At 39.4% G+C, this 27,650-nt stretch overlaps 2 protein-coding genes and 1 long non-coding RNA gene across 9 annotated transcripts in view; 1 reads left to right on the plus strand and 2 right to left on the minus strand.

The window, feature by feature from the left end:
- Positions 1 to 701: 701 nt before the first annotated feature.
- LOC123766143 (ERI1 exoribonuclease 3) lies at positions 702 to 12,849 on the minus strand. 5 transcript variants are annotated; one of them, XM_069321247.1, is made up of 8 exons: positions 12,680 to 12,834; positions 12,308 to 12,373; positions 10,912 to 11,013; positions 9,736 to 9,884; positions 7,690 to 7,824; positions 5,306 to 5,506; positions 4,886 to 4,982; positions 702 to 2,574 (listed from the first exon to the last, which is right to left on the minus strand). In XM_069321247.1, exons 4-8 carry the CDS (start codon positions 9,823 to 9,825, stop codon positions 2,492 to 2,494), a joined length of 606 nt encoding a protein of 201 aa, XP_069177348.1. In that variant the 5' UTR covers positions 9,826 to 9,884; positions 10,912 to 11,013; positions 12,308 to 12,373; positions 12,680 to 12,834; the 3' UTR covers positions 702 to 2,491. The 5 variants fall into 5 exon arrangements, with proteins under 5 accessions (XP_069177348.1, XP_069177349.1, XP_045610988.1 ...); XM_069321248.1 differs by lacking the exon at positions 12,680 to 12,834 and adding an exon at positions 12,587 to 12,632; XM_045755032.2 differs by lacking the exon at positions 10,912 to 11,013 and having other exon boundaries at positions 12,680 to 12,849.
- A 72-nt stretch (positions 12,850 to 12,921) lies between these two features.
- LOC138362718 (uncharacterized) lies at positions 12,922 to 15,665 on the plus strand. The gene is made up of 4 exons (XR_011227903.1): positions 12,922 to 13,070; positions 14,257 to 14,477; positions 14,931 to 14,978; positions 15,522 to 15,665. It is a non-coding gene; the product is annotated as an uncharacterized lncRNA (long non-coding RNA).
- LOC123766144 (nuclear hormone receptor FTZ-F1 beta) overlaps positions 15,491 to 27,650 on the minus strand; it is a 294,638-nt gene continuing 282,478 nt past the window's right edge. For 2 of the 3 annotated variants that reach the window (XM_069321246.1, XM_069321245.1), the window contains exons 16-18: positions 24,514 to 24,677; positions 23,169 to 23,267; positions 15,491 to 15,589 (exon numbers count right to left, since the gene is read on the minus strand). The gene's annotated coding sequence lies outside the window, so the exon portion shown is untranslated. The remainder of the gene's footprint in view (positions 15,590 to 23,168; positions 23,268 to 24,513; positions 24,678 to 27,650) is intronic. The other variant, XM_045755037.2, reaches the window with a different exon arrangement.

Here is a 27,650-nt window from a genome sequence, read left to right on the forward strand (position 1 = left end):
AATTTTGTATACTCTGTACCAGCTGCTTTGTGTGTGTCAACATCCCTTGGTTATTATGGTTTTGACTTAGTGCCCTAATGGCTCTTAAGTCTTTTATTAAAACCCTTCCCATCCTATGGCGATCAAAATCAAATGCTTGCCATTTCTCATCTGTAGCAGATTTAAGACAATCGGATTTTACTGGGTACCCAACCACGTTGGTGTTACTTTGAATGAACTTACAATTTGTGCCTAGCCTATCTCCCATAAATAAATTTCTTACTAGGATTTCTACCAAGTCATACATACCTCAATCGGCAACCATTGACATGATCAGTGATCCAAGCTGACATAACTTGTGTATACATAACTGTGACTTTTCTCCTACCACCGTAATAGACATTGGACAGTGGCTCTGAATATGCTGTGTATCAGCCAGATGCACTTAACGTAATAATGCCCTGCTCCTTATTGTCTAAACTGCATTATTCTGCTGAGTCGCTCATTTCTTCGTAGAACGTCTTTATTTTAGGGGTAAACGTTAGTCTTGCTTTCCTCTGGGTCACTTGTCCCTCGATAGAATCTTTTGTGAATCAAATGCCTTCGACGTCATCACTCGCCTTGTCTTTTGCTCTCGTATTGACATCATGAGTGATATATATTGGACCCATATTTAGTACAGTATAAGCCTGGTATATAATTTGGTATTCAATATACACATCTTCTGATATTTATTGACAATTTAATCATTTGAAAATACTGTACATTAATAAACACTTTAAAATTGTTTTAACAATAAATTTTCCATCATGGGGTTGAAACAACAATGTGTAACGAATGAGATCACAAGTACAAAAGAAGTTACTGGCCTTATGGCCGTATGTGACCACAGCATCATAGAACTGTGCATGCCTTAATTATGGGAGCAATTGCAGTACAGTACAGTACTTTACACAGAATACAGTGTCTCGATTATCCAACTTAATTGGTTCAGACCTATTTTTAGTTGCCATAAATTATAGAACATGAATTTATGCATATTTTCATAAGAAAAAAGTTTTGTATCTGATGCCAATTTGGATATGCAGGAAAACTTGGGTTACATGTTATGGGGCGTGAACAGAGTTAAATAATCAAAGCACATGAAAACTACTACACATATCCGAGACCTGGAACTTCAACAACAAGAGGACACATAGCTGGAAACAAAGGTGCCGCAAAAACATTAGAAAATTTTCTTTTGTAGAGTGGTAGATGGTTGGAACAAGCTAAGTGGGATGGTGGTGGAGGCCAAAACTGTCAGTAGTTTCAAAGCGTTATATGACAAAGTGCTGGGAAGACGGGACACCACGAGCATAACTCTCATCCTGTAACTACACTTAGGTAATTACATTTAGATGATACTCGATGCATCCTGACTTCACTGCACCGAGCTCCATTCAAACGCTTCCAAACGAAACGTCACTCTATATACTGAGTATACATACTGTACAAGCCGAACTCTGATTGAAGATTAAAACTTATGTACAATATACATAATTATTTTGCCCTTACGTATTTTTATGGTTTGGTTAAAACTTAGAAATGATGGAAAAGAAGACCAGTCATAATATGGCACCCTCCTCAACAAGAGCATTACACGCACCACTGCCACACTATCTACAAACGTATCTCTGCTCTCTCAAAAGACTATGCGTGAAGTATTCCATATAACACCGTAAAGAAAATATTATACATCCCATAACAAGCCTTGAAATTATCTATTAGAAAACTTGCTGAAAAGAGGTAATAACTGAATAAGTATGACATCATTAGACTTGGAAAAGTACAAATTAGACATTTTTTATATTTTATTTTGTGCATTTAATGAGTGCCAAATTAAAGAATCTTCATAATTTTGTTTACTAGATTGATTTTAGAATGATTCATCCAAATAGATTAGTCAGAACAGCAATGGCCTCAATTGTTGCAGCTCCGTGCTCAATTCCCATTGTTCAAAGAGGTTGGGCACCATTCCCTCACCCCATTATCATAACCCTGGTCTGATACTAGAACAGGGTATCTTTCAAGTGCTCTATAGTCACACTGTTAATTACCTAGCATTATCTTGTACCTCTTTAACAAAATGGGGAGCATGTAAAATATAAACAGTTTTAGATGAAACTGAAAAATACTTGTCATCTCATGTTGTCTACTTCAGTTATTTTATTTGGTAAATAGACGCTCTTAATATGAATCGCCTAAATTCCTGGAAAAATTATGTGCATTCGAAGTGAGCAAAATCATGGCCTGCATTCATGTCGGTTACAATTTTGCATTTATCATTTTGATGAGAAAGTACAGTAATACCCCCCCCCCCCTCACAAATTAAAATAATTGAAATGCCCCTTTGCATTCAGCTAAGCTGTAACCACTTTTCTGAAAATGTAAGGTTAAAAAGCACCAAAAGCTCCTTGTTGCAGAAGAATCAAATTGAACTTCCTAGCACATAATTGAAATACTGTACTGTATGCTACTGAATAGACATCGTCGGCAGGAACTTGCATCCGTGGTCTGCCAGTGCCCTCAAGATCTTGACAATGTTTAAACAGTCATCTAGAAAATCAAAAACAAATTTTTTCAATACACATTTTAATAAGATCCAATAATGTTTAAATACTGTATATAACACTTGGTATGGTATCACTAGATTTACAATGTCATGTCATGGACAAAAGTACTTTTTTGTTTTAAAGAATTAAATTTATAACTTTAGTACTCTTAAAAAAAATCAGGCTTTGAGTAAATATGAAAGCTTCTTTTGTAGCAAGTATCCTGATGCTCCTAGGGCAAGATCACTGAAGGTCATTGTTCAGAATCATGTCAGTCAGGGCAGAGTAATGTTCTGCACTGCCAGTGCAACAGGAATCTTTTCAAAACATTCCTGACTGATCATACAGTACTACTGTAGCAAGACACTAAGGCTGCCTTGTATCAGTATTTCCAGATTTGACAGCAGACTAAATTACGTCTCATAAACCCTGTACTGTACTAATTCCTATATTTCTCGGGTGCTTTGTAGAGTGGTAAAGTTAGAGTTTGACCTTCAGATATTTGTTGAGATTCTATTTGCATCAAGAAAATTGTGAAGATATTAGAGTTGGGAAACCCTGTGCTGATGTCAAGCTGATGCCTAGTGGCAGTCCTGACCAACTGGCAGTTTGTGCTATTCAGCAATTCTTCTGTTGCCAACAAGAGCTTAGTCATCATGGTTAAATCTTCTAGAGTTCATTCTGGATGGAGTGAGTATTTACCCAGTACCTCATTACCAGCATGAAGCAACAGGAATGTTTGAAAAGATTGCTGCTGCTGCTCCATTGCAGAATGTTGGCCTACTTTCTGTAAGGCTTGCCAATGGTATTTGAAAGATCCATGCCCTACGAAGCAACTGAGTATACTGCACATATACAGTAGGTGTTTTACACATTCACTGCTGGCCTTACGGTTCACATACTGTTATTGCACAAAATCTACTCAATTGGAATGGCAACCTAATTTGAATAAATTTCAACTTGCATAAACAAGTATAGTGAGGTTCAACTTGTTTACCAACAACCACTTTTAGCATCTAGTTAGCTATAATCTTCATTGTCAATTCTCATACGAGCTACAAAAATAATTAGCGCACACACACACACACACACATACAGGATGAGAGCATAGCTCTCATCCTGTAACTACACTTAGGTAATTACACACACCTGTGTGTGTGTGTATTCACCTAGTTGTGTTTTTGCGGGGGTTGAGCTTTGCTCTTTCGGCTCGCCTCTCGACTATCAATCAACTGTTTATTACTATTATTTTTTTTTTTCAACACCACACACACAGACACCCCAGGAAGCAGCCCGTAACAGCTGACTAACTCCCAGGTACCTATTTGCTGCTAGGTAACAGGGGCATTCAGGGTGAAAGAAACTTTGCCCATTTGTTTCTGCCTGGTGCGGGAATCGAACCCGCACCACAGAATTACGAGTCCTGCGCGCTATCCACCAGGCCCCTTTAGTAGCCATGGTCCAACAAATGGCTACTAAAGTTCAACCAGAGTAAGTGTAAAGTAATGAAACTAGGTGGTGGAAATGGGAGGCCAGACACAAGATACCGAATGGGAGAAGTCCTCCTTCATGAAACGGACAGAGAGAAAGATCCAGGAGTTGATATCACACCAAACCTGTCTCCTGAAGCCCACATAAAAAGAATAACATCTGCGGCATATGCGAGGCTGGCTAACATCAGAACTACCTTCAGGAACCTGTGTAAGGAATCATTCAGAACCTTGTATACCACATATGTAAGACCAATCCTGGAGTATGCAACCCCAGCATGGAGCCCATACCTTGTCAAGAATAAGAAGCTGGAAAAAGTTCAAAGGTATGCCACTAGGCTAGTCGCAGAACTAAGAGGCATTTGTTATGAGGGAGGGTTGTGAGAAATGCACCCCATGACTCTGGAAGACAGAAGAGCAAGGTCGTGATCACTACCTACAAAATTCTCGGAGGAATTGACAAGGTAGATAAGGATAAACTCTTTAACATGGGGGGTACGCGAACAAAGGGACACACAGGTGGAAGCAGAGTACCCAAATGAGCCACAGGGACGTTAGAAAGAACTTTTTCAGCGTCGGAGTAGTAAAGATGGAATGCATTAGCTAGTGATGTGGTGGAGGCAGACTCCATACAAAGTTTCAAATGTAGATATGATAAGAGCCCAGCAGGCTTAGGAATCTGTACACCAATTGATTGACAGTTGAGAGGCGGGACCAAAGAGCCAGAGCTCATCTCCCACAAGTACAAGTAGGTGAGTACAACTAGGTGATTACACATACACATATACATACAGAATGAAGGAATATATATATTGGTTATCTTACCAAGTCCTCGATGCAGGTGGCCAGTGTGAATGAGTGAGAGACCCCTAATCATTGGCATCATGCCTTTGATAAAATCTCCTTTCACAATAGCATAGGACTGTAAAGAAAATGTAATGTTAAAACTGCATACATGTATTCATTTCTGAAAGTTTTACAAATACATAATTCCATTATTATTATATTACAGTACGTGTACAGGCAAACCTCATTTATATTTACACTACAAACCTTTCCTCTAACTTATAAATAATTGAATAAATTATTGGTGTACAACGTAGAAAACTGGAAGAAATCAGAAACTACGAGATAATGTCACAGGGGAATTCCTAGTTTTTCTGGAGCTTTGAGAATCTGGTAACGAACAAACTTTGAAAGGAACAATTTTATCGAATTGTGAATTAAAATGTTAATTGTATTTACCTTTTTAATATTCAACCATTCCTTACAGTAAGAAGGCAGTTGGAGATTTTCTAGGTCACACTGATTTGGGAGCATAGTCTTGAGATCCCAGTCTCCACATGTGACAAAAAGAAAAGTGTTGTCAAGTCCCACCTCCTCTTTTATCCACTTGTCAAATTCTTTAAAAACAGTGGGAAATGGGTCTGCTTTTTCCACAACATCCTGGTAAACAAGATAAAAATGGCAATTACAAGTTATGATAATTATGCACCAGTGTATAGAGCAAACCTGTTGATTCTGAGGACCAGCATCCCCATAGCCTGGTCTCTGACCAGACTGTTAAATGTGGTTGCTTGCAGCCTGGTGTAAGTCACAGCCTGGTTGGTCAGGTACCTTTTGAAGTTGTTTATCAAGCTCTCTTTTTTGAACACTTTGAGAGGTCAGCTAGTTATGCCCCGTATGTATAGAAGGGAGAGTGAAGAAAAAACGTGGGTCTTTTATGTTGATAAAGTTCTCTGTGTACTTATTACACCTCTGCCTTTCAATGGGGGTTGTTTTGCATGTCCTGCCATGCCTTCTAGTCTCATGTGGTGTCATTTATGTATAGATTTGGAATCAGTCCTTCTAGTATTTTCAGTGTAAGTTATTATGTCTCTCTCCTGCCTATGTTCTAGGGAATACAGATTTCAAATTTTTAAGTGATCCCAATAATTTAGATGTTCTATTGAATGGATTCTAGCACTAAAAGATCTTTACATGCTCTCCAGGTCAGCAATTTCTGCAACTATAAATGGGGCTGTTAGTGTGTGCAACAATATTCCACTCTAGAAAGCATCAGTGTCTTAAAAGTATCATCATTGGTGTGGCATCTCTTCTTTAAAAGGTTCTTGTTATCCAATCTGTTATTTTTCTTGCAGTTGAGATAGTTACTGCATTGTGGTCTTTAAAAGTAAGGTGGGAAAGGAAACTGCAATTAAAATAATAGACCCTTCTTTCATTAAAGTGACAGCCAGTACTAAGTTACTCGGTACTAAGTTTCCACCTGGAAACTTAATACCTAGATGAGCCACAGAGATGTTAGAAAGAATTTTTTCAGTGTCTTGGTAGTTAACAAATGGAATGCATTAAGTTTGTTGTGGAGGAGGCAGACTCCATACACAGTTTCAAATGTAGATATGATAGAGCCCAATAGGCTCAGGAATCTGTACACCAGTTGATTGACAGTTGAGAGGCGGGACCAAAGAGCCAGAGCTCAACCCCCGCAAACACAACTAGGTGACTAGGTGAGTACTGATACTACAAAGGTGTACGTATAATACACACATGGCACCCAAGCAGATATGCAAGCTCAAACTGACTGGATGGTAGTTTTCTGCAGATCCCTTTTTGCCTTTTTTTTCAAGATAGGGTAACATTTGCATGTTTCCACTCTAGGGGAACTATCCCCTGGTCCAGATATTTTTAGAAGAGGAGCGTCAGTGGTACACAGTTTGTCTGCCAGCTCCTTAATGACTTTGGATTGAATTCCATCTACACCCAAGTCTTTTGAATATTTTAGTTTGTCAATGTTTTTCCCGATTATATTGCATTTTATGGGGAAACCCATTAAGGTTGGTGGGCTTTTCACAAGTTTTGAGTTAAAAAATTATAATGTGATTTTAATATAATACAATTGTACATAATTTTATATTATTTGTGCTAAGAAAATAAAATTAAAATAGAATTGTGGCACAAAAACTGAACTATAAAAGTCTTGCATCAACAAGAGGCCATAGAACAATCAGTTTTATGAAGGTGATGGAAAGACCCCATAATGTATGTGTATTAAAACCAAAATTTCAGATGAAATCTACATCCTTTATCAAGATGCCGTAAACAATGTTCTGCTTTACTGCATCATTCAAGCACAATGGCATTGTAGTAGGTTTCTCCTATTAATCTTGTGCTCGAAAATGAGGCTGTGCAACAGACTGATCCACTCAACTGAGACTCTTGTACTGTGCTTGGTAAAATGTTAAACATTGTATATAGGTAATATGAATGTGTTTAAAGTCTCAGTTGCATTACCATGTGATATATACACAACCAAAATATGGAATTAAAGATTTATAACATATATAATTATTTCTAACAAATTTGCAACTTTCTGGGAATGTAAATGAAGAATAACTAAATTATACATAAAAAAACTAAGAAAAAAAAAAAAGACTTTTACTAATGAGATCTGCAGCATCATATTAGATTTTGTACCCTTACAAACTTATCATTTACAGTAAAATAACTGTAGTCAATTATAGTCATCTCTTAGGCAAGCCATTAGTTAGAATAATAACTATCCTTAGATAATTTAATTTCTAACAACTACAGTATCCTAATAATGCATACCATTTTATCGATTACGCTACCTGTGTTATTGAAGTCAGGCCCGTGCAGAAAGGGCTCAATATGGGATTGTGTATTGGTTTCACAAACCGATGGAATTGTGATTCAATTTCATAAGTCTTTGCGTTCACTTTTAGGGTTGGGAATTCAATGATTTCCTGAGGAAAAAAATAAAAAAGACAACAACAAAATTTAAGGTCAATTTAATACAGAACACGTGTATAATTAATGCTCCTTTTTTATAATTAATGCTCCTTCTTATTGTTTACACCTGAGGTGTAAACAATAAGATAAATATTTAAGTTCATGAATTAGTGAGTTCTTTCCTAAGTGTTAAGATGATCATGGAGATATCCTTGCAGCTTCCATCCACCTCCAGACAGTTTTACTTGTACACAATCCTGCTCTCCATTAAATGCAACTTCTTGGTATTAAACCATGAAATTCCAAAACATTAGGAGCTAAACAGCAGACTTCACCCATCTCCCACTCTACCTCACTCCTATCATTATCACTATTCCATTTCCCACTTTCATGAGGTGTGGATTCTTTAACCTGGAAGAGAAAAGAATGGATATCTTTCCTTTGATATCTTTATTCTCTTATCTTTTGCACCACCTAGGCACTGTACTATACTACCATCCACAGTATCCTCACACATAATAAATATATTACTAAACTAACTTTTTACATTTACATAACATTTAAATATACTGTATTTGTATTTAGGCATATCTTGAACTTCATCCCTGCCAATGCTAAATATACAATTTTCCATTACAGTATACACTTCAATTATTTTCCATTATATTTTTTCATAATAAATTTAATTATTGCAGAACTACCTAGTATATACAGTACACTCCTCCACACAACAATTTTCAAGTCCACGTGTTTTGACGCCCTAACAATTCCACCTTATTTAACTCGAAAACCTATTGGCAAGTCCAGTGTTCTCTTCAATGTGTCATCATAATCTTAAGTGATCTTATTTTTCTCTCTAAACTTTTTATTCATATTCCTCTCAACTTCATTCCATTCATTCTTCTCCATCTGCATCAAACCATAAAAAAACAATCTAATAAATTAATGAGAACTGCTTGATGATATGCTGTGTACTCTGGACATGGGTCATGGAAGATGACTTTCCCAGCACTGGCACTGTAGGAATCTTTCCCAGCAGCCCCTGAGAGGTCATTAAGAGTGCTCTAGGTGGGGTCATCCCACTGAGAAACTCAATCCAGCCTGAAATGACCGACAAAGATGCATTCCATAAAACTTTTTATCACAAAACGTAGTACATGTGGCTGCCATCACAACAGTTAGCAGACATTTTGGTTCCACTCAGTCTTTCCAAACACACACAGCATGCTACAAAAGGGACAATAAAGGAGGGGACCAGCTAAAACTTAATGGCACTAGTTTAGAAAGGTGCTTTTCATATTTACTAAACTCCATTCTTCCAAGCTATAACATTTGGTTGCCCCCTCCTCTATAAAGTAACAGTTAGATACAAAACAATTAATCCCCCCTTCACCACAAAAGCCCCTCTCCAAAAAAAAGACTTGCCTGAAAGTAGCAACACATCTATCTACTGGATGCTTATCGTGAATTTTAGTGGAATTACAGCCAATCAACCCCACACGTTGTCGATGTGTGGGGGCTGAATTAGCTGTTATCTATACCCCCTGCACCTTGCAATTATATTTGTTAAAGGAATGTTGAACTTAACAATAGAAATTAAGTTTAATTAGCTCATGCTATATTTGCTGTCTTTTATCCAATTACAAAACATCACATTCGTTTTCTTTGGATCATAGTGAGAAAAAAAGTGGTTTTAATTATTAAATTGGATAATGGAAAATCTTTGAAAAACACTGCTCCCAAGTAGGACATACAATCATTTAACATCTACTTTAAATCCATTTTATTCCACAAGAATCTATATACAGTAGATATTTTTTTGCCATGCAAAATATGTTAATGAAGTTCACAGCTCCAGTAACTCATGCCAATACATTTGTAATCATTCTCTGTTTGTGATTTAATTGATAATGGTACTGACTAACCTGTGGATTAATTTGTTTAGATTTTTCACACGTGGCCTCAAAATCAAGCACAAGAAAATAGTCATATTGCTGTGGAACTCGCTTCGACATTTTTGATTGCTGTTGTTTGATACGAGAATTGAAATGCTGTAAGGGTATCCTTTCCTGAGCTGCAATGAGAAAAAGTAAAACTGCACTATACAAAAAAAAAAATGCTCTTTGCATGACAAAAATGAAAAGGATTACAATTTTTGGAAAAGTAATTTAATATTAAACGATGCAGTTTTTTATTTATATACTGTATACAAGGAGGTACATTGGGTTTATGAGAGCACATAGCATTGATGTTTTTACATTCTTGCAAAGTCACTAACACGCATAGCATGTTGGGAATGTCCTTAATCTAAAAGATAATTTTTAAGTAGGTATTTATAGCAAATTTGAAGATAATCAACAGGTACGTTATAAGAAAATCTGCGGTCAACATATGAACTATGGCCTGACAGCTAGGCGGACAGCACTCAGGATTTGTAGTCCTTAGGTTTCGGGTTCAATCCCTGGTGGAAGTGGAAACTTCCTATTCTATGGAACGTTCTAGTCTATGGAACTCACTCCCTAGTGAATTGAAAAACTGTAAAACTTTTGCCTTATTTAAAAGCAAAACCAAAAAGTACCTAACTTCATCTTCTTAGTTTCCTACACTGAGCTTTAAATTTGCTCTGTACCTAGTGTTACCCAATCTCCTAATTTTTATGTAATATCAAACAACCTTATCATTGTGTTCATTGCTGTCTTCTTTTATGTGCTAGCCATATGCTGTATTGTAACTACCAATTTTTGTCAACTACCATTCAAGCTGTCATTGCAATCAATCTTAGCTACCTATGTGCTTTAATATACTGTACCTACAATTTTCTCTCATCTTTTTTTTTCATTTCATGTAATCTGTTATCATTTTTTTGTCTATAAATTTTACAAGTATTTACCTCCTTAAAATTTTCTTAGATTAAGGACCTGCCCGAAACGCTGCGAGTGCTAGTGGCTTTACAAGACTGTAATTACCATATTTGTATCCTCACATTCCTTATGTACATTCTTGTATATGCATAAATAAAATAAAATAAATAAAATAAAAATAAATGGCAGCAGAGTTTCTTTTGCCCCGATGCCCCTGTTAACCTAGCCGTAAATAGGTACCTGGGAGTTAGACAGCTACTACGGGCTGCTTCATGTGGATATGTAACAAAAAGGAGGCCTGGTCGAGGACTGGGCAGCGGGGCTGCTAAGCCCCGAAAACATCTGAAGATAATGAGTTGTATAAGTAGATACAAGATATAAGTTGATAGCAATGATTACAATGGTAATGATGAGCATATTCTTGTATATCATGTGGTAAATTGGTAAATAACAAACATTCACTTCCCCACTAAACCAAGTTTAATGTACTGTACTAGAATTCCATAATGTAAATCATACACATTCCTAAATCATGACAACAAACTTCAAAATACTAGTAAAGCTCTTGAAGGCATACTCTATTAAAATGGTAGCAAACAGGTAATAAGATTTGCTACTGCTTCACAATGATGTTTTATAAAATCTAGCAATGTTTTGAGACAAATTATATATACCTATGATAATGCCATAATTTGAATATCTACACTAAAATAAATATGAAAATTCTGCCCGGAACATTGAATTTTTTTTTTTCTAACGGTAGTACAACAGTACTTAAGGGCAGAATCCATAGGCATATAACTAGCTTAAGGTACATAAAAGTTTAATATAAAATTCAAACTATTATTTAAAGTGAAATAATTTTAGAGACAAAAATTTTTCTAGTCATACAACTGTCAAATTTAAAGTCATACACATGTGGAGAGCTAGTAATACTGGTAAGAGTTAGAATTGCATTCACATAAATTTCAAACAGAGGTTACATTAGCTTACTTTAACCATAGTCACATCCCTGACAAGTACAAAATGAAAATTGATGGTGACCGTGAAGCAAAAAACTGTGAGCAGATGAATCTTAAGTACAGTATACAAAAACCACTTGGTTAGGAATACTAGAGTGGTGCACAATGTTGTACAAACTGGTACAAAAATAAGAGCCGGTGCTTCATGGGGTGAGGAAGCTGCAAGAGAGTTGCAAGAAAAAATAAGTGAATTCTGTATATACAAATAGGAGAAATGTTGAAGAGCACAAAGGGCTGACAATGATGTAGAGAAATACCAAGTTAAGAGCAAATTTATTAGAAATAACATATTACCTGAGCAAGCTTTAGAATATGACACGAGATAGACAGGATTAATGGTGATGAAAAAAGAAAAGGCAAGGTCATGGAAATAATGATGGGGAAAAGGTCAGGAACCTACCAATAGCATCTTTATTGGGGGAGAAGTACCTGGTAGATTATCTCCCATGAATTCCTGGGGAAGTTCAGTAGTGACCTAGGAAACCTCGATAATCTTAAGTACAGGCTTCCTGTCCCCCCGATGCTGGGAATTATATACTGTACTGTACAGTATATGGGAGAGGATAAACAAAATACAAAAAATACTATATAGGCCAAATACATATACACCTTACTTGAAAGATATTTGTAGTGTTTTCTTCCTATCTGTTTCAAAGCAGCCTGATGTTTTAAGACAAATCCTGAAAAAAAAAATACCATACATGAACAGCAGTTAGATGTGGAGAGCCACCTCAATAGCAATATTAGTTACATTGTGGCTGGAAGCTGTTGGCCTTTTGAGTTACACTGGACCTTTGATACAGTATTTTTGCGTGTAAACTACCTTATCACAGTCAACAAAAGTTTACACTCAGACTTATTGCCCTACATAGATTCCCACTTGAATAAATTACTTTGTACATGTCTCAGATCAGTTCACCTGACCTAACATTCAAATTATTACTTCCCCCCCTTAATTACACAATGCCCACAGTTGATCCACTCACCGTTCCTGAACATTGAGGTAGCAGCAGTGATAAGATAACACTAGTACTGGGCAGATAAGAGCCCACACGTCACACGTGTACGAAACGGGGTGGTGTCCGAAGTGGTAAAAATATTAGTGTGCGATGTTGTCAATGTACAGAGTGTCTTGTATCCGAGTCCATAGGAATTACCGTTTGTCCTGGCGCCATCTATGTTTTGACAGCAGTACTACTAATGTTCCCACGTTATGTGATAATCGCTATACGGGTGTTACGGTCAGTTGCTCTTCTATATATGTTTATGGACAACGTAGGTGATTTGAGGCAATTTGCGGCCAGAATGAAATAGTATCCATGCGGTGAGTGATGGAGGAGGATATATACTGCTGTGTACTCGACCAGCGGGTGAGAGGTAAGTTATATCGAACAATTATGGGGAATAGATGGGTTATTTTAAGCGTAGAAAGTCAGGTAACCGGTAACTACACAGATGGGGTAGTGTTTTTTTAAGTCTTTATTTACTAAAGTGGAACATTACATTATGCCTTTAGCTGAACAAGTCTACTGGTGGGGGAAGTAGACGGGTTTTATGAAAGTATTTTACCTAAATATTTGTATTTGGTTAACTAGTTCAGCCGTTACTAGGGAGGGTGTTCCTTTAATCTAATCTAAAAATTCTAGCCGGACAGTGATTAAATAAAGAAATTGAATAGAACGAAGTGGTTTGCCAGGGTGCTTAACATTTAGTTTTTTTTTTGTTTTTAAAGATATATACAAGAGTTGTTACATTCTTGTACAGCCACTAACTAGTACGCGTAGCGTTTCGGGCAAGTCCTTAATCCTATGGTCCCTGGAATACGATCCCCTGCCGCGAAGAATCGTTTAGTTCACTTACTATGCAGCCCATGCTTAAAGAATGCAAGTTTATCATATTGAATTTACCGTAGTTTTACTGCATTTAATATACCGTTTTTACCCTATTTAATCATGTCGGGTAAAGGCCGGTCGTGGAAAGTTCCTAATATAGCAAGTTTTAAAGGAAAAGTTCGAGTCAACTTTAACGCTCAAGTTAGTGACCAATTAGCTTAGTCTATTGTGAGGAAAGTTACTAGAATCTAACATTGCAAGTGCCATTTCTCTACTCTTTTTGAGAAACATGACTAGATACACGATTCGCATAGTTTTATTACTAAATGTTCATGGATTAGGTTGCATAGTTGAGGAAATAGTGATAAGGTTTGTGATTTTGTGTACCTTGACTTCAGCAGAGATTTTGATAGTGGCTCGGATCATTGGGAATGCTGACTGAAGTTGATTAGGTCATGGCTATACCAAAGGAAATTAGTATAAATGGGGTTAAGTTGGGAGAAGTGTTGTAAGTAGTGCCTAAAAGCTCTCCTTGGACCTCGGTTATTCACAAGATTATGGTTTAGACTGCAATAGTTGCAGAATTGGCAAATAAAAAATACCGATGCCCTATATAGTTTTGAAATGGTTAAGACTACCAGATGCAGTTTAATGCTGACAAATGTAAGGTTTGGGGGCTAGGTAAAGATGAGAGATGGTGTAGATTGTTAAGAGTGTAAAATTTTTTGCAGGTGGTAAATTCTCCCAGAGCTGGCACTGCTCTCCAGCCTGGGATGTTGATTGGTTAGTCTTCAACTGGCTCCCAACATGGTAGTGAGGTCCTGAGCTGACATGCAGTGAGGAATGTGGAAAGCTTCCTGAATTGGTACATGGTATGCCTCCCTTTCAAACCAGCAGCTGGCACAAATGTTCCAGCTAACATCAGAATAGTGGATGAAGGCCACACTAAAATGTAAGTGGTACAGTAAATGGACACCCCCCCCCCCCTCCCTTTTGACACTCAACAGTTGGGAGGAAGGGGGGGGGAGAGAAAGTGTGGCTTATAGTTCTATTGCTACAGAATCTTTTGCCATAAGCCAGTGGCACTTGCTTATGATTTGCATAAAAGTAAAAAAATAGTAATAACTTAAACAATATAGCATTGGCTAAAGATAAATGTAAATTGCCATTGAAGTGCAGTTGTGGATAGTTTCTCAAATGACATTTACTGAAACTTGGCAAATTGATGCCATATATATTTATATTGCTAAATTAGATCTTTACTACTGCTACTAGAATATGTAGGAAAGGTAAATTCCTTAAAGAAATTTTTTCCATCTGAATTTGTAAAGTACTGAATGCTAATTTGAAAAGTAAAGCAAGATTGGCTTTAAATCTGAAATTAATTTGTTGAAATATTTTTCAGGTGAAAGTGATTATGATGCATGGAGTCTCCTTTACTCTACAAAAGTGGGTGAGTTTGAATTTGATGTTTTAGCTATATCAATGACCTAATCTTAATTCTCTTATCTAGTCCATTTATAGGTGTGTAACCATGTCCTACTGTTACAACCCACAGGGGATGATGCAGTTTGTACTGATCCTACCCCATTTCATAAAAGGGGACCAGGCAGTCCTGCAGATTTCCCTGGCTTGGCTTTTTCAGAGCTTTGCTCTACTACCCATCTAATAGATGGACTAGATTTGCGTAGGTTTAGGGACCCTTAACAATGGTTACATTGTTAATTCTCACAGGGCTTGTTTGCTGAATGGGTGGATGCATCTAAAACTTTAGTGCCTGGCATGCATTGTACAGTAACACATGTGTTGATGGCACTAAAGTGGTGGATGTAATGCACCCATTCAGGGAACAAGCTCTGCACTACGATCGGAGGAAGGGGTAGGCCTTGCTGAGCCTATCTTAAAAGATAGGCTGTTAGGTTTTTTTGGGCTTATTATTAGGCATTGGTGATAATAAAAGTAGTGTCCCTGTTTAATGTTTATTTTTCTTTTACAGGTGATTGTCTCTGGAGTTGTCTTGGCCTTTTGGATCTTCTGTTCATCTAGGAGCATCTGTCCCACAACCTGAAACAGTAATAAATATTAGATGTATTATAAATACTATATGTAAAACTTATTAAATAAAACAATTTTAATGAAACTACTTTATACCTTATCCTGAAATTATGCTGGAAATTGTTTACTACTATTGATGCAATGTTTAAACATCTGAAATTTTTTTACTTTGAAAATAAATACTTGGTAAAATTTACACCTATTTGTAACTTGTTACATAGGTGCATGCAGAATGCATTGAAAAGATGTAAAAGTGGACTACCTATTCAATTTACATAAACTAACAAATATTGCAAATTAGTCTGAAATATTAAAGTGGAAGAAACTTTAGTCAATATTTTAGTTTTTGTATTTGAAAGTAAATTTAAAGCTATGCAACACCTAAGCTTTGTACAAATTATGATTAAATTAAGATCATTGTTAAATTTACAAAACATTGGAAAAGTGACACTGAAGCATCTATACAACATGGTTTTCACAAAGTCTTTGGTAACTTAAATTTAATCAAAGCTCTTAAATGATTTGTCTGCCAAACTTCAGATATTCTGAAATATTTTACCTAGATTAAAACCATCATTGTTTGAAAGGGCAAAACAGATTACCGTCAATTAGTTTGACCTAACAAACCCTGCCTAATGAACCTGCTCATTTTTTTTTTAGAAATGGTAATTGCAACATTACCAAAGGCCATTGTTTTAATAGCCAATGTACCAAATGAAAGACCAAGAAGCAACAAACAGGTACATGGTAGAAATGACAAAAGAATGGTTATGAGGACCCTTTCATTTGTTAAAGAAATTACTGGGAAAAATGCTGTCATACCACAAGGGGTCTTAACCCTTGTCATATACATCACTGACATTAATCTAAATATTACCAACCGCAAAAATTGCTGATAACATGTTATAAAAAAAATAAAGAATATAATATTGAGGCCTTAATGCAGATCTCTAACTCTACAAATAGTAACAAGACTGGCAATTTCTTAATATAAAACAAAAAAATCCAAGACCTTGCACGTGAGCCAGAACAATCCATATCACAACTACAACATTAAAATGAAACAACAATGAAGGTAATTACCAAAAGAAGGCACCAAACCGGGAAGGCCATGTAGCACCATCAAAGTGCGAAATAATCAGAGGGCGCTAAATATCACCAAGAATGCCAATAAGAGAACAAAAACACTTAAGGCGAACGATATCAAAAGTATCCGATTCACCTAGAATTCTATCGAGGGACAAGTGACTGCAAGGGACGGTCGGAAAGCAAGACACACGCTCGTCCTGGAAGTCAGGACATTCAACAAGGATATGCACAACTGTAAGAGGGACAATGCAATTCAGACAATAAGGAGCAGGGCGGCGCTCCATTAAGTGACCGTGGGTTAAGCGGGTATGACCAACCCACAGCCATGCCAAAGCAGTGTCCCACCGCCGGTTACGGTGGTAGGAGGAAGGCAACGGGGACACACTAAGTTTGAGAGTACGCAGCTTGTTACCAACCACAGAGGACCAACAACCCTGCCAACGGGGAAGAATGAATAACAGGATAAAAGTCGGAATAAGGAATACCTTTACGGGAGATAGGACAAGAACGGATAGCTTCCTTAGCGGCAGCATCCGCACGCTCATTGAAACACCAATATTTCTGGGAACCCAGCAAAACTCTACTGATTTAAATTTACTAGAAATAAGAAACAGCCAATGTTGAATCTCAATGACCACCGGATGGACAGGATTAAAGGACCCTAGAGCCATGAGGGCACTACGAGAATCAACTACAACCACAAAGGAGGAATGAGAATGAGAAAACAAGAGACAAAGAGCATAGAGAATAGCATAAAGTTCTGCCGTAAAGACGCTAGCCTCCGAAGGGAGGCGACACATGTAAGTACGGTCAGGAAAAACAACAGAGTAGCCCACACCATCCGCAGACTTAGACCCATCAGGGAAGATGGAAATAGAGTGGGAGTGCGAAGAAAAGTGCTCAAGGAAGAGGCTTTTCAGAATTGTAGGAGGGGTAAAGGCTTCAGTAATACAAGTCAAGGACGTACAAAACTTGGGAAGGGGGACTCTCCACGGAGGTAATGAAGGAACAATACGAGGAGAAACATTAGAAATATGAACAGAAAGAGAATCCTGTAAGCGAGATAACTGGACAGAAAGTGGGAGACAATGAAGAGGAACAGGAACCACAGGAGGAGGAAAAGTCAATGCACGACAAGAGGCGAGAGGAAGGATGTTGGAAGGACCGCGCAAGATAGCGAAGACAGTAGCGATCACGGCAGTCCTGAAGAGAGAGAAAGCCAGTGTCAACATACAAACTAAGGGCGGGAGTCGAACGAAAGGCACCAGAGCCGAGACGCAACCCAGTATGGTGCAAAGCATCAAGACGGCGAAGAGTAGAAGAAGCAGAAGAGTATGCAGGGCAACCATAATCGAGTTTAGACAGGACGAGAGAGGAGTGCAAATAGAGGAGCGTGCGCCTATCCGCTCCCCAAGAAGTATGGGACAAAACCTTAAGGAGGTTAAGGGCCTTAGAGCATTCAACTCGGAGGCAAGAGATATGGGCTGACCAAGACAAACGAGTGTCAAAGACTAACCCCAAAAGCTTCGCGGAATCCCTGTACACAATGAGATGACCATAAAGCAACAACAATGAAGTAAAGGTCCTTTCAGTAAGAATCTATCATTCACTGAAAGTTGCTGCAGTTAAAAATAAAAGAAAATACAAGTCCCTAGAAATAAACAAGCAACCTTTTTGACTAAGGAAAAGAACGTAGTTGTTCTACTGTATAAATCTAAGTATTCACTTAGATAACTGTATCCAAGCATAGAGGTTCCCCTCCCCCCTTCCCTTTCAGAAAAACATCTACTTTCAAAAAAGTTTAACATTGGCCAACAAAAATGATTCCAGAACTAAATTGCCTAATACCAGGAACAACTGAGAGCCATGACAAACACTACAACCCTCTCCTACCCCCAAGTCTTATGCTGTTTATGATCCAAGGTAATTTGAGATACTATACTGTACTGTACTTCCTACAGACGAGTCTAGTGAGAGGGTGATCTCCTGGCGATTAAATTGAAGCACGATACAGGTGTCAACGAACATCAGTCAGCCCACTTGTCAGCACAGTGGATAACTAATGACATCATAATCTGCAGTGTTGTATGCCTCCCTGTGGCCATTTAAATCAATAAAACACAGGGTTGTGGCAATGTTTACAGCATAAGGCAAGGTATAGAGGAATCCTGGAATGCCATGTAATGTGTAGTCCTTGAATGTGCTTTAGGCAACCAAATTGAATAACAACATTTCTGGTGTTCGGCTATATAATCTGAGTTTCTCATTCGGTATAATGTTTTAAACCTAAATAGGAATTCACTTTAAAGGTCAATTTATTTGGAAAGTGCTAACCAGATTCCAAATTACTGAGCTCTGAAAGTACTACAAGGCAAGTTTAACCGAATGAGTGTTTGCCTATACATACCCCCATGAGGTATGTGACAACACTGAATAAAGAAAGGGTCTTTGAGCATTCACCGTGCAGGTATTTGACATGACCAATATAGCCAAGTGTTAAAGATCATTCTAAGCAGTTCTGCACAATCCATATACTATCAATTAATATAATTGTACAATGGTGCTTGGTGGATGATATTTCCTATTAAAACTCATTGGACAACTGTTTGTATTAGACATTTTAAACCTACAAATGGTAGCCCTAGATATTGCACTACAGTATTAATTACAAGATGAACAATGTAAAATCAATACCACAACAGCAAAGGATGACGGCTTTTCAACAACCGACAAACACACAGGTCTAACACCAGCCATCCCGAGAGAGGACGTCCCAAGCATGTACACCCCACAACTTTACATCACCTTTGCTACCTCACGCGAGCACGCAACAGCATGAGGATGCCATACTCCCAAACCAACTCCATGCACTTTGAGGCTTTAACAACTCAACATTTAAAAAGTTGATTTAAAAAATCAAACACCTGAATTTTTCCCTAATTAAATTTACTAGGGAAATGCACACCAAGCCATGAAACTTACAATGAAGATGAACAAACTACACACAACTGTCACCAAACTTCCACATACCACCCCCTTCTCACTCCTGCCCTCCCTCCTTAGGTGCTCTGATTGGCTGAGCACCTGAGCCACCACCACTCACCTCTTGTTGTGAGAGCCTAAAGCATGTTTGGTTGCACTTTAAAAGTTCCCGAGTGTACTCGCCTAATTGTGAGTACCGCCTGCCCGGTTCACTATTTTGTTTTTCAATCTACCTCAATTTACCCCTTTACAGTCAAATATTATGCAAAATTCTGTTTAAGACTTGTCCCTTCTTAACTTAAATAACTGCTTTGGCCATCTGCAATCTTTCTAGGTGGGTAACAATGACTCTTGAGGCCAGAAAGAACTTATCAAACGGCGATCATAACAATACGGTACACACACAAAATCACAACCTGATATACACCAAGCAGAAAATCCACTGGAGCTGTGAGGCGACGTAAACCCTTGCCCAAGGCACTGGCAGCTGCATACTCTACCACAGTATATTACTGACTTTGTAAAAGTCTTACAACCGGATTTCCCCATAAATCACAGCAAGTTTTGAGGCCACTCCTTGAGTCAACGTCTTACGTAAGCCCTACAAGCACTCAGGTGAAGGCTGAAGCAGTTCAACACCATACGCCCCAACTTCAAATACACAGTTGAGAGGCGGGACCAAAACGTGATTTTCTGTGTGTGCCTGAAGTTGGGGCATACGGTCTTGCTTCACCCTTCACTTTACCCTTCACCGGCGTACTTCAGGGGTTTTATTTAATACTTGGACTGGCTTCAGTAGGGCCTCCAGACTTTCTGTGGCTTCACAAGTATCACGTGAATCCCCTGCATAGCAGTGGAACTGCCTTTTCCCTTTACCTTCAATGCCTCTGCACTGGAAGTATACATCTACACCAGCCCAGAAGAGTCATCAGTCCTGCCACCTCTCCATACCCCCCAGGGCCTGGCACGGCCTGGTACGACTCAGAGGCAAGCCGGGCGCCACTGCTAACTGGCAGTTTGTCCCCACAAACAAGCAGTTAGCCGCCTTCAACTGACAGTGGTACAGCTCAACACAAAGGCACCGCCAGCCACAACGAGCAGTTTGCTAGTTGACCAGATGTCCACCTCGTGTTGACACTGGATGAGTCATCACCGCCGGACTATATAAAGAGCGCTGCCTCCCTGGAGAGGCAATCTCTCCCTTAGTGCTCTAGGATCACCTTCGTGTCTCTAACCCGTCGTCCGCTTCCAGCCAACGTCGTGTGACTGATGCCATGGTGGTATGGTAGCTGTCTTCAGAACACCAGTATATCTTCATACTTTTATTCATTGCTTATAGTTTATTTTTTGCATTTAAGGTCATACTAACTTGTTCACCTTTGCATTACATGATAGTCAAGTATTGTCATGTGTTATTTTTGTTCATTACTATTTCAGTAAATTGTTTAATTATTTATTTGATAATTTTCATTTGTTTCCACCTGCAACTTATACACTGCAAGGCCAATAGCAGCATTTCTTTCATTTATGTGAGGGAGAGCCATACCATCTTGGTTCAGTATAGCTGTGATACCATAACCCGTCACACAAGATATCCAGTTGTAAGATTTTTACCATCAGTGGTAGTAGAGTATGCAACTGGCAATGCCTTTGTTACAGGTTCGCTTCATCTCACAGCCCCAGTGGATATTCTCACACATTTGAATACATGAAACAACTTTATTTGATACATTCCAAACCAAAGTACTGTACAGTACAGTAATTATCAAACCATCAAATGTGTGGGATAATCATAGTGTGCTAAATATCACTAACGTCACCAATACAAGAACAAAAACGCATACGGCGAACAATATCAAAGGTATTGAATTTACCAAGAATTTTATCGAGGGACAATTGACAGTGAGGGATGGTCGGGAAGCAAGACACGTAAGTCCTGGAAGTCAGGACATGTAGAGACAACGGTTTGGACAATAAGAAGCAGGGCAGCGCTCCATTAAGTGCCCGCGAGTTAAACGTGTATGACCAATATACAACCTCGCCAGAGCCGTTTCCCACCACCGGTTACGGTGGTAGGAGGAAGGCCACGGGAACACACTACTCTTAAGAGCACGCAGTTTGTTACTAGTAACAGAAGACCAACAACCCTGACAACGGGCTAGAATGGGGAAATGAATAACTGGGTAAAAGTCATAAGGAATACCTTTACGGGAGATGGGACAGGTACGGATAGCTTCCTTAGCGGCAGTGTCCGCACGCTCATTTAAGAACACACCAATATGGGTGGGAATCCAGCGAAATTCCACTGTCTTAAATCTACTGGAGATAAGAAACACCCAATGTTGAATTTCAACTACCAAAGGATGGACTGGATTAAAGGATTCTAGAGCCATGAGGGCACTGCAAGTGTCAACTACAAACACAGAGGATGATTGACAGCGAGAAAAGAGTTGATGAAGAGCATAGAGAATAGCATAAAGTTCTGCCATGAAGATGCTAGTCTCCGGAGGCAGGAGACACAAAGGTGCAGTCAGGAAAAACAACAGAGTAGCCTACACCGTCTGCAGACTTAAGACCCATTGGTGAAGACGGAAATAGAGTGGAAGTGTGAAGTAAAGTGTTCAAGGAAAAGGTGATTTAGAACTGTAGGAGGGGTAAAAGTTTTAGTCATGTGGGTCAAGGCTTACAGAATTTAGGAACGGGGACCCCTCCATAGGGGCAAAGACGGAATGACACGAGGGGAAATATTGGTAACACAAACTGAAAGAGCATTTTGTAAGAGAGACAACCGTACAGAAAGAGATAGGTGGTGAAGGGGAACAGGAACCACAGGATGGGTAAAGGTCAAGGCATGACATAAGCAAGAGTGAGGGTGCTGTAAGGACCGTGCAAGGTGGAGAAGACAGTAGTGATCATGGCGATCCTGTAGAAACAGGACGCCAGTTTCAACATACAGGCTTAGGGTAGGTGTCGAAGGAAAGGTACCAGAGCTGAGCCATAACCCAGTATGATGCAGTGTGTCCAGATGGTGAAGGGTAGAAGGAGAAGCAGACGAGTAAACAGGGCCATAATCAAGTTTAGACAGAACGAGAGAGGAATGTAAAGAGAGGAGCAGTGTCCATTAGCTCCCCAAGAAGTATGGGACATGACCTAAAGTTAGTTAAGGGCCTTAGAGCATTCAACTCGGACGTAAAAAATATGGGGTAACAAAGACAAACGAGTGTCAAAGATTAGCCCTAAAAGCTTTAGCAGATTCTTTGTACAAAAGGGGATGACCCCTGTTACCTAACAGTAAATAGGTATCTGGGAGTTAGCTGTTACAGGCTGCTTCCTAGGGGGGTGCGTGTGTGGGAGAAAAAAAATTTAGTAGTTAACCACTGAACTGCTCTGTCTCCAAATAACACCCTGGTGCACAAGAAATAAATTCTTTCCAAAAAATTTTTTTCTCTTCTTATATTGTTAAAATGCAGAGTCTGATCACGGGGAAACTAAACAAAAAATATTGTATGTGACTTACTTTAGCTGCGATGGAGCTGGGAAGTTGAGCAAATTATGGGCGCTGAGTGTTGGAGCGATGGGGGTCTGTCGGCCCCGCTACCCCGTGCGACGGCAGTTGCTGCGAATAAAATGTTGCGCAATTATTTTGAAGTTTCTCATTCATTTCTTCCTTTTTTTTGCTGTAATATTATTTAAAAGTGTGTAATTTGTGGAATTTATATAATTCAAAGTATAGAACATCGCTATGCTCAAAATTATGGGCCTCATATATGCGACATATTCTACAATCAAACAGTGCTTTTGCTGTTATTACACTATATACACATATTGTATATACCCATCTACGTATGTATTCACCATAACGATCCACTATGTTGGTATGGTGAGCCCAAAAAACATGAGTGAGCTGCCACACCCTGCCAGTCCTCCCTCCCTACTCCAACACATTACTCGCCAACATTCCTCCTCCCAAAATACTGTTATTGTGTTTATTACACTATTTACACACGTTATGTATAAGTATGTACATGTTTTATTCATGTACATACGTACATACTTGCCATCTCCTCACCTCTCTCTCTTGCCTACTTAATGCTCTTGCTTCCCTCATCTCATCACAATCGACTTTATAATGGTCCAGGACGGATCGAAATGTCGTCGTCTATTCAATTTCCAGTGTGTGGTTTGGTCAACAATGAAATCTTCATGCAAGATCTTATAAAGAAAACCCCTAGAACGAGTTTTGCAGATACGAAAGAGTTTAAGGTGAGTAGGGGATGGTTTGAGAAATTTTGAAAAAAGACGTGGTATTCATAGTGTTGTGAGGCATGGTGAGGGTGCCAGCTCAGACAAAGTAGGGGCTGAAAGATTTGTTCGTGATTTTAAAGATTTTGTAGATACTGTATTGATGGATATATTCCACAACAAGTGTTTAATTGTGAGAAGACATGGCTATTCTGGAAAAAATTGCCGAAGAGGACATACATTACCCAAGAGGAGACGTCACTGCCCGGACACAAGCTAACTTGGGCTAACTTGTGTCAGGATAGGCTAACTCTTGTGCTGTGTGGCGATTTGAAAATTAAACCCTTGCTCGTGTATCATTCCGAAAATCCAAGAGTTTTAAAAAATATATAACGTGCAGAAAAACTGTGATGTAGAGTGGTTTGCCCTGCCATCAAAAAATATCTGCAAGAGAAAAGTTTGACACTAAAGGGCCTGCTTCTCGACAATGCTCCTGCTCATCCTCCAGACTTGGAGGATGCATTGTTGGGGCCACTTTTTTTTTTTTAGGGATATTCCTGCATGGGCCCTAAGTTTCTGGCTAATGAACCAATGACATGAAGGAGGAGTTTTCAACCTACCTTGTGTTAGGTGTGCAGGGGTCAATAGGCTGAACATAATGTCAGGAGCAAAGGGGGGCATTTGCCTCTTCAAACACAATTGTGACCATCTTCATCTCTTCGAACTATCCTAAATGCTCTCTTCACCTGTCTGACCAAATTGGGTGTCCAGACCACCTTTGAATCTGAAATTGTAAAATTAATAGTGATTTCAGAATATTCAGTCCATTTATACTAACAAAATTATATACAGTATACTGTAATTGAAATTTTACAGAATGATAAAGGCAATTTAGTAACTTTGTTGAAAATGCACATGGGGGAAATACATGAAAATAGGTTAATATGGTTTGTAAGGTTGATGGGAAATGTTTATTACTTTTATGATTTAAAAGATGTATAGCCCTGATACTCCATCCTGAGTGCATTCCACCAGCCAGCACTCAGGTCCTCCTCTTTGGTGGGTCTACTGGAGGATTCCTCCCCGCGTCCATGGACTCGTCATCATTCTCGACTCCTCAACACTGCCATCACTCGTCTCCGGATTGGGCACACTTGCCTGGCCGCACATCTCCATCGTCTACGGCTGGTAGATTCCCCATATTGCCAGTGGTGTCCGACCCAGGAGGATACAGTGGAGCACCTTCTACTTCACTGCCCTCGATTTCATAGCGCTCGCGTCAGACTACAGAGTTCCGTTCGTAGGCTGAATATTCCCCGCCTCACAGTTCCCGTTCTCCTTGACGGGGCAGGTGCGAGAGACGAAGACGTCCATCATGACATCCTTCGCCATACCTTCCGCTTCATTCGTCATGTCCGCGGCCTGAAGAGACTGTAAAATTTGTCGCCTGAGGAGATTGTAGGGTCTATGGCCTGAAGAGACTATAGGGACCCCATCCCTCCGCTATTTCCCGGTATCGGGCAGCCGGGGCGCATCCGATCCCACGATCGTCGTCGCCCCTAAATCAACACAACAACAACATTTCACATTTTCAAACTTGATTCATCTTTTTCCCCCTCGTTCCAGGGGTTTTCTTTAAAAGGTCTTCATGCAAATGCCTTGGTTTCTCACAAATGATGGCCTCTGAAATGCTATCACCTGCTAACTCTTTGTTGTGTATCCAAATTAATAAAAACTTTTTAACATCCTCAAGTGTTTGTGTTCTTTGTTTCGGGATTGTTGATATGCCTTTTGCCACTTTAATGCTCATAATGTCCTTTTTCTTAGCAAGTATAGTGCATATTGTTGACATAGATTTGTTGTACTGCCTAGCTAGTTCAACAACCTGTGCACCATTTTGATGTTTATGAATGCTCTCTTGTTTTTCCTCTATGGTCATTCTCACATGTGTTTTCTTGGCTTGAACCTTACCACTGGCTTTCTTGGGACTCATGGCAAGATATATCATAACAAATTTTATGTTCAAATAGCCAAAAATCCCAAAACAAATGTAATGCTTTACAAAGAATTCAGGCACGATACTTACTAGGCAGGAGACACTGGTAAACTGAGGCGCGATCACCATGCCACCACGCGCTAGGTCAGCCCATACGTATATCAACAAACTCCTTTCCCGAGGCAAAGTTTGTAACCCGATTCAAATTTTTCGAAGAAATTAGGCTCGTAACCCGAAAAGTTCATAAATATTCATTCGTAAGCCGAGGTGTCACTATATATAACTAAAAAATTAAACTCAGGATTACTTTCAACCCCCACCCCTTTTGCTCTACTCCATCGCCACCTACCTTCACCCCCCTCTATGATGTACTCTTCCATAGACACCTATCTTTGCCCCCCTCCTCCCCTCTACTCCTCCATCATCACCTACCTTCACCCCCCTCTATGATGTACTCTTCCATAGACACCTATCTTTGCCCCCCTCCTCCCCTCTACTCCTCCATAGACACCTACGTTCACTGCATATAATTCTCCCCTCTACTCCTCCATCGTCACCTACTTTCACCCCCCCCTCCGCTCAACTCCTCCAGGGTCGCAGACAATTTCACGAGCGTGAGAACTACGAGTTCTCTAACCACTCTCACACTCCTACTCTCTCACCAGTGAGGAGGAGGGAAGGAGGGAGGAAATGAAGGAAGAAAGGTGGGGGAGAGAGAATAGGCAGGGGGGAGGAGGGCCTAGATACATTTCTTCCATATAGATAGGTAGACTGAGGGAGAGCTGCTTGCCAAGAGCCCTATCAGACAGGCTTCCTATTCCTCAACCCTCCCTAATATGCCACATCCTGGTCAGGACAACTTGCTCGATTGTTATTCTTGGTGTGACTCGAGAACTGACCTCGAGGCGGGGCATGGGCATGGATTATCTCCCTGGGGCACGCACCTCCCTGCCCCAGCTCTCTCTCTCTCTCACATAATCTATCAAGGGTCTAACATGAGGTCATTGTGCCTACCAGAAGTGTATATGTCCAAGGGTGGCCACCTGTCTGGACCATTCAAATGTATAAACACGTAATTAGTCTATTAAAATTATATATAATGCTACAATTATAAATTAATTTGTTCATGGTCATTCGTTTATCAGTATTTTAATATGAAGTATATATACGCATGTATGTATACGTTGACGTACACATATATGATTATGTGTATGGAATGATTATGATTATGTGTAATCATATATGATTATATCTAATGGAATGCATTAGTAAGTGATGTGGTGGAGGCTGACTCCATACACAGGTTCAAGTGTAGATATGATAGAGCCCAATAGGCTCAGAAACCTGTACACCTGTTGATTGACGGTTGAGAGGTGGAACTAAAGAGGCAGAGCTCAACCCCAGCAAGCACAATTAGGCGAGTATATGAACGAATGCACATGTACACTTTCAAATGAATTAAGATACCTTGAGATAGACAATGACTTAGTTTAAATAGTTTAAACACATTATGGTACTGATTTTGACATGCTGATGTCTGGAAGGGAAAGGGGGTTGTGGGGGGTTATTGTCTGAGGTGGAGGACCAGAGGAGGGGGTCAGTGGAAGGATGGTGGCTGGAGGGATGCCATTGTTCTAATGGTTATGAAAACAATTATTGATGGCAGGAATTCAGTGGGTGTGTACTTCACCCGCACCATCACCATACTGTGCCCTGCTACAACCCCCCCCCCCCCACTCCACCCATGCTGTGCGGGGCATA

This window comes from Procambarus clarkii, chromosome 9, assembly GCF_040958095.1.
Source record: "Procambarus clarkii isolate CNS0578487 chromosome 9, FALCON_Pclarkii_2.0, whole genome shotgun sequence".
Classification (NCBI taxonomy): Eukaryota; Metazoa; Arthropoda; class Malacostraca; order Decapoda; family Cambaridae; genus Procambarus; species Procambarus clarkii.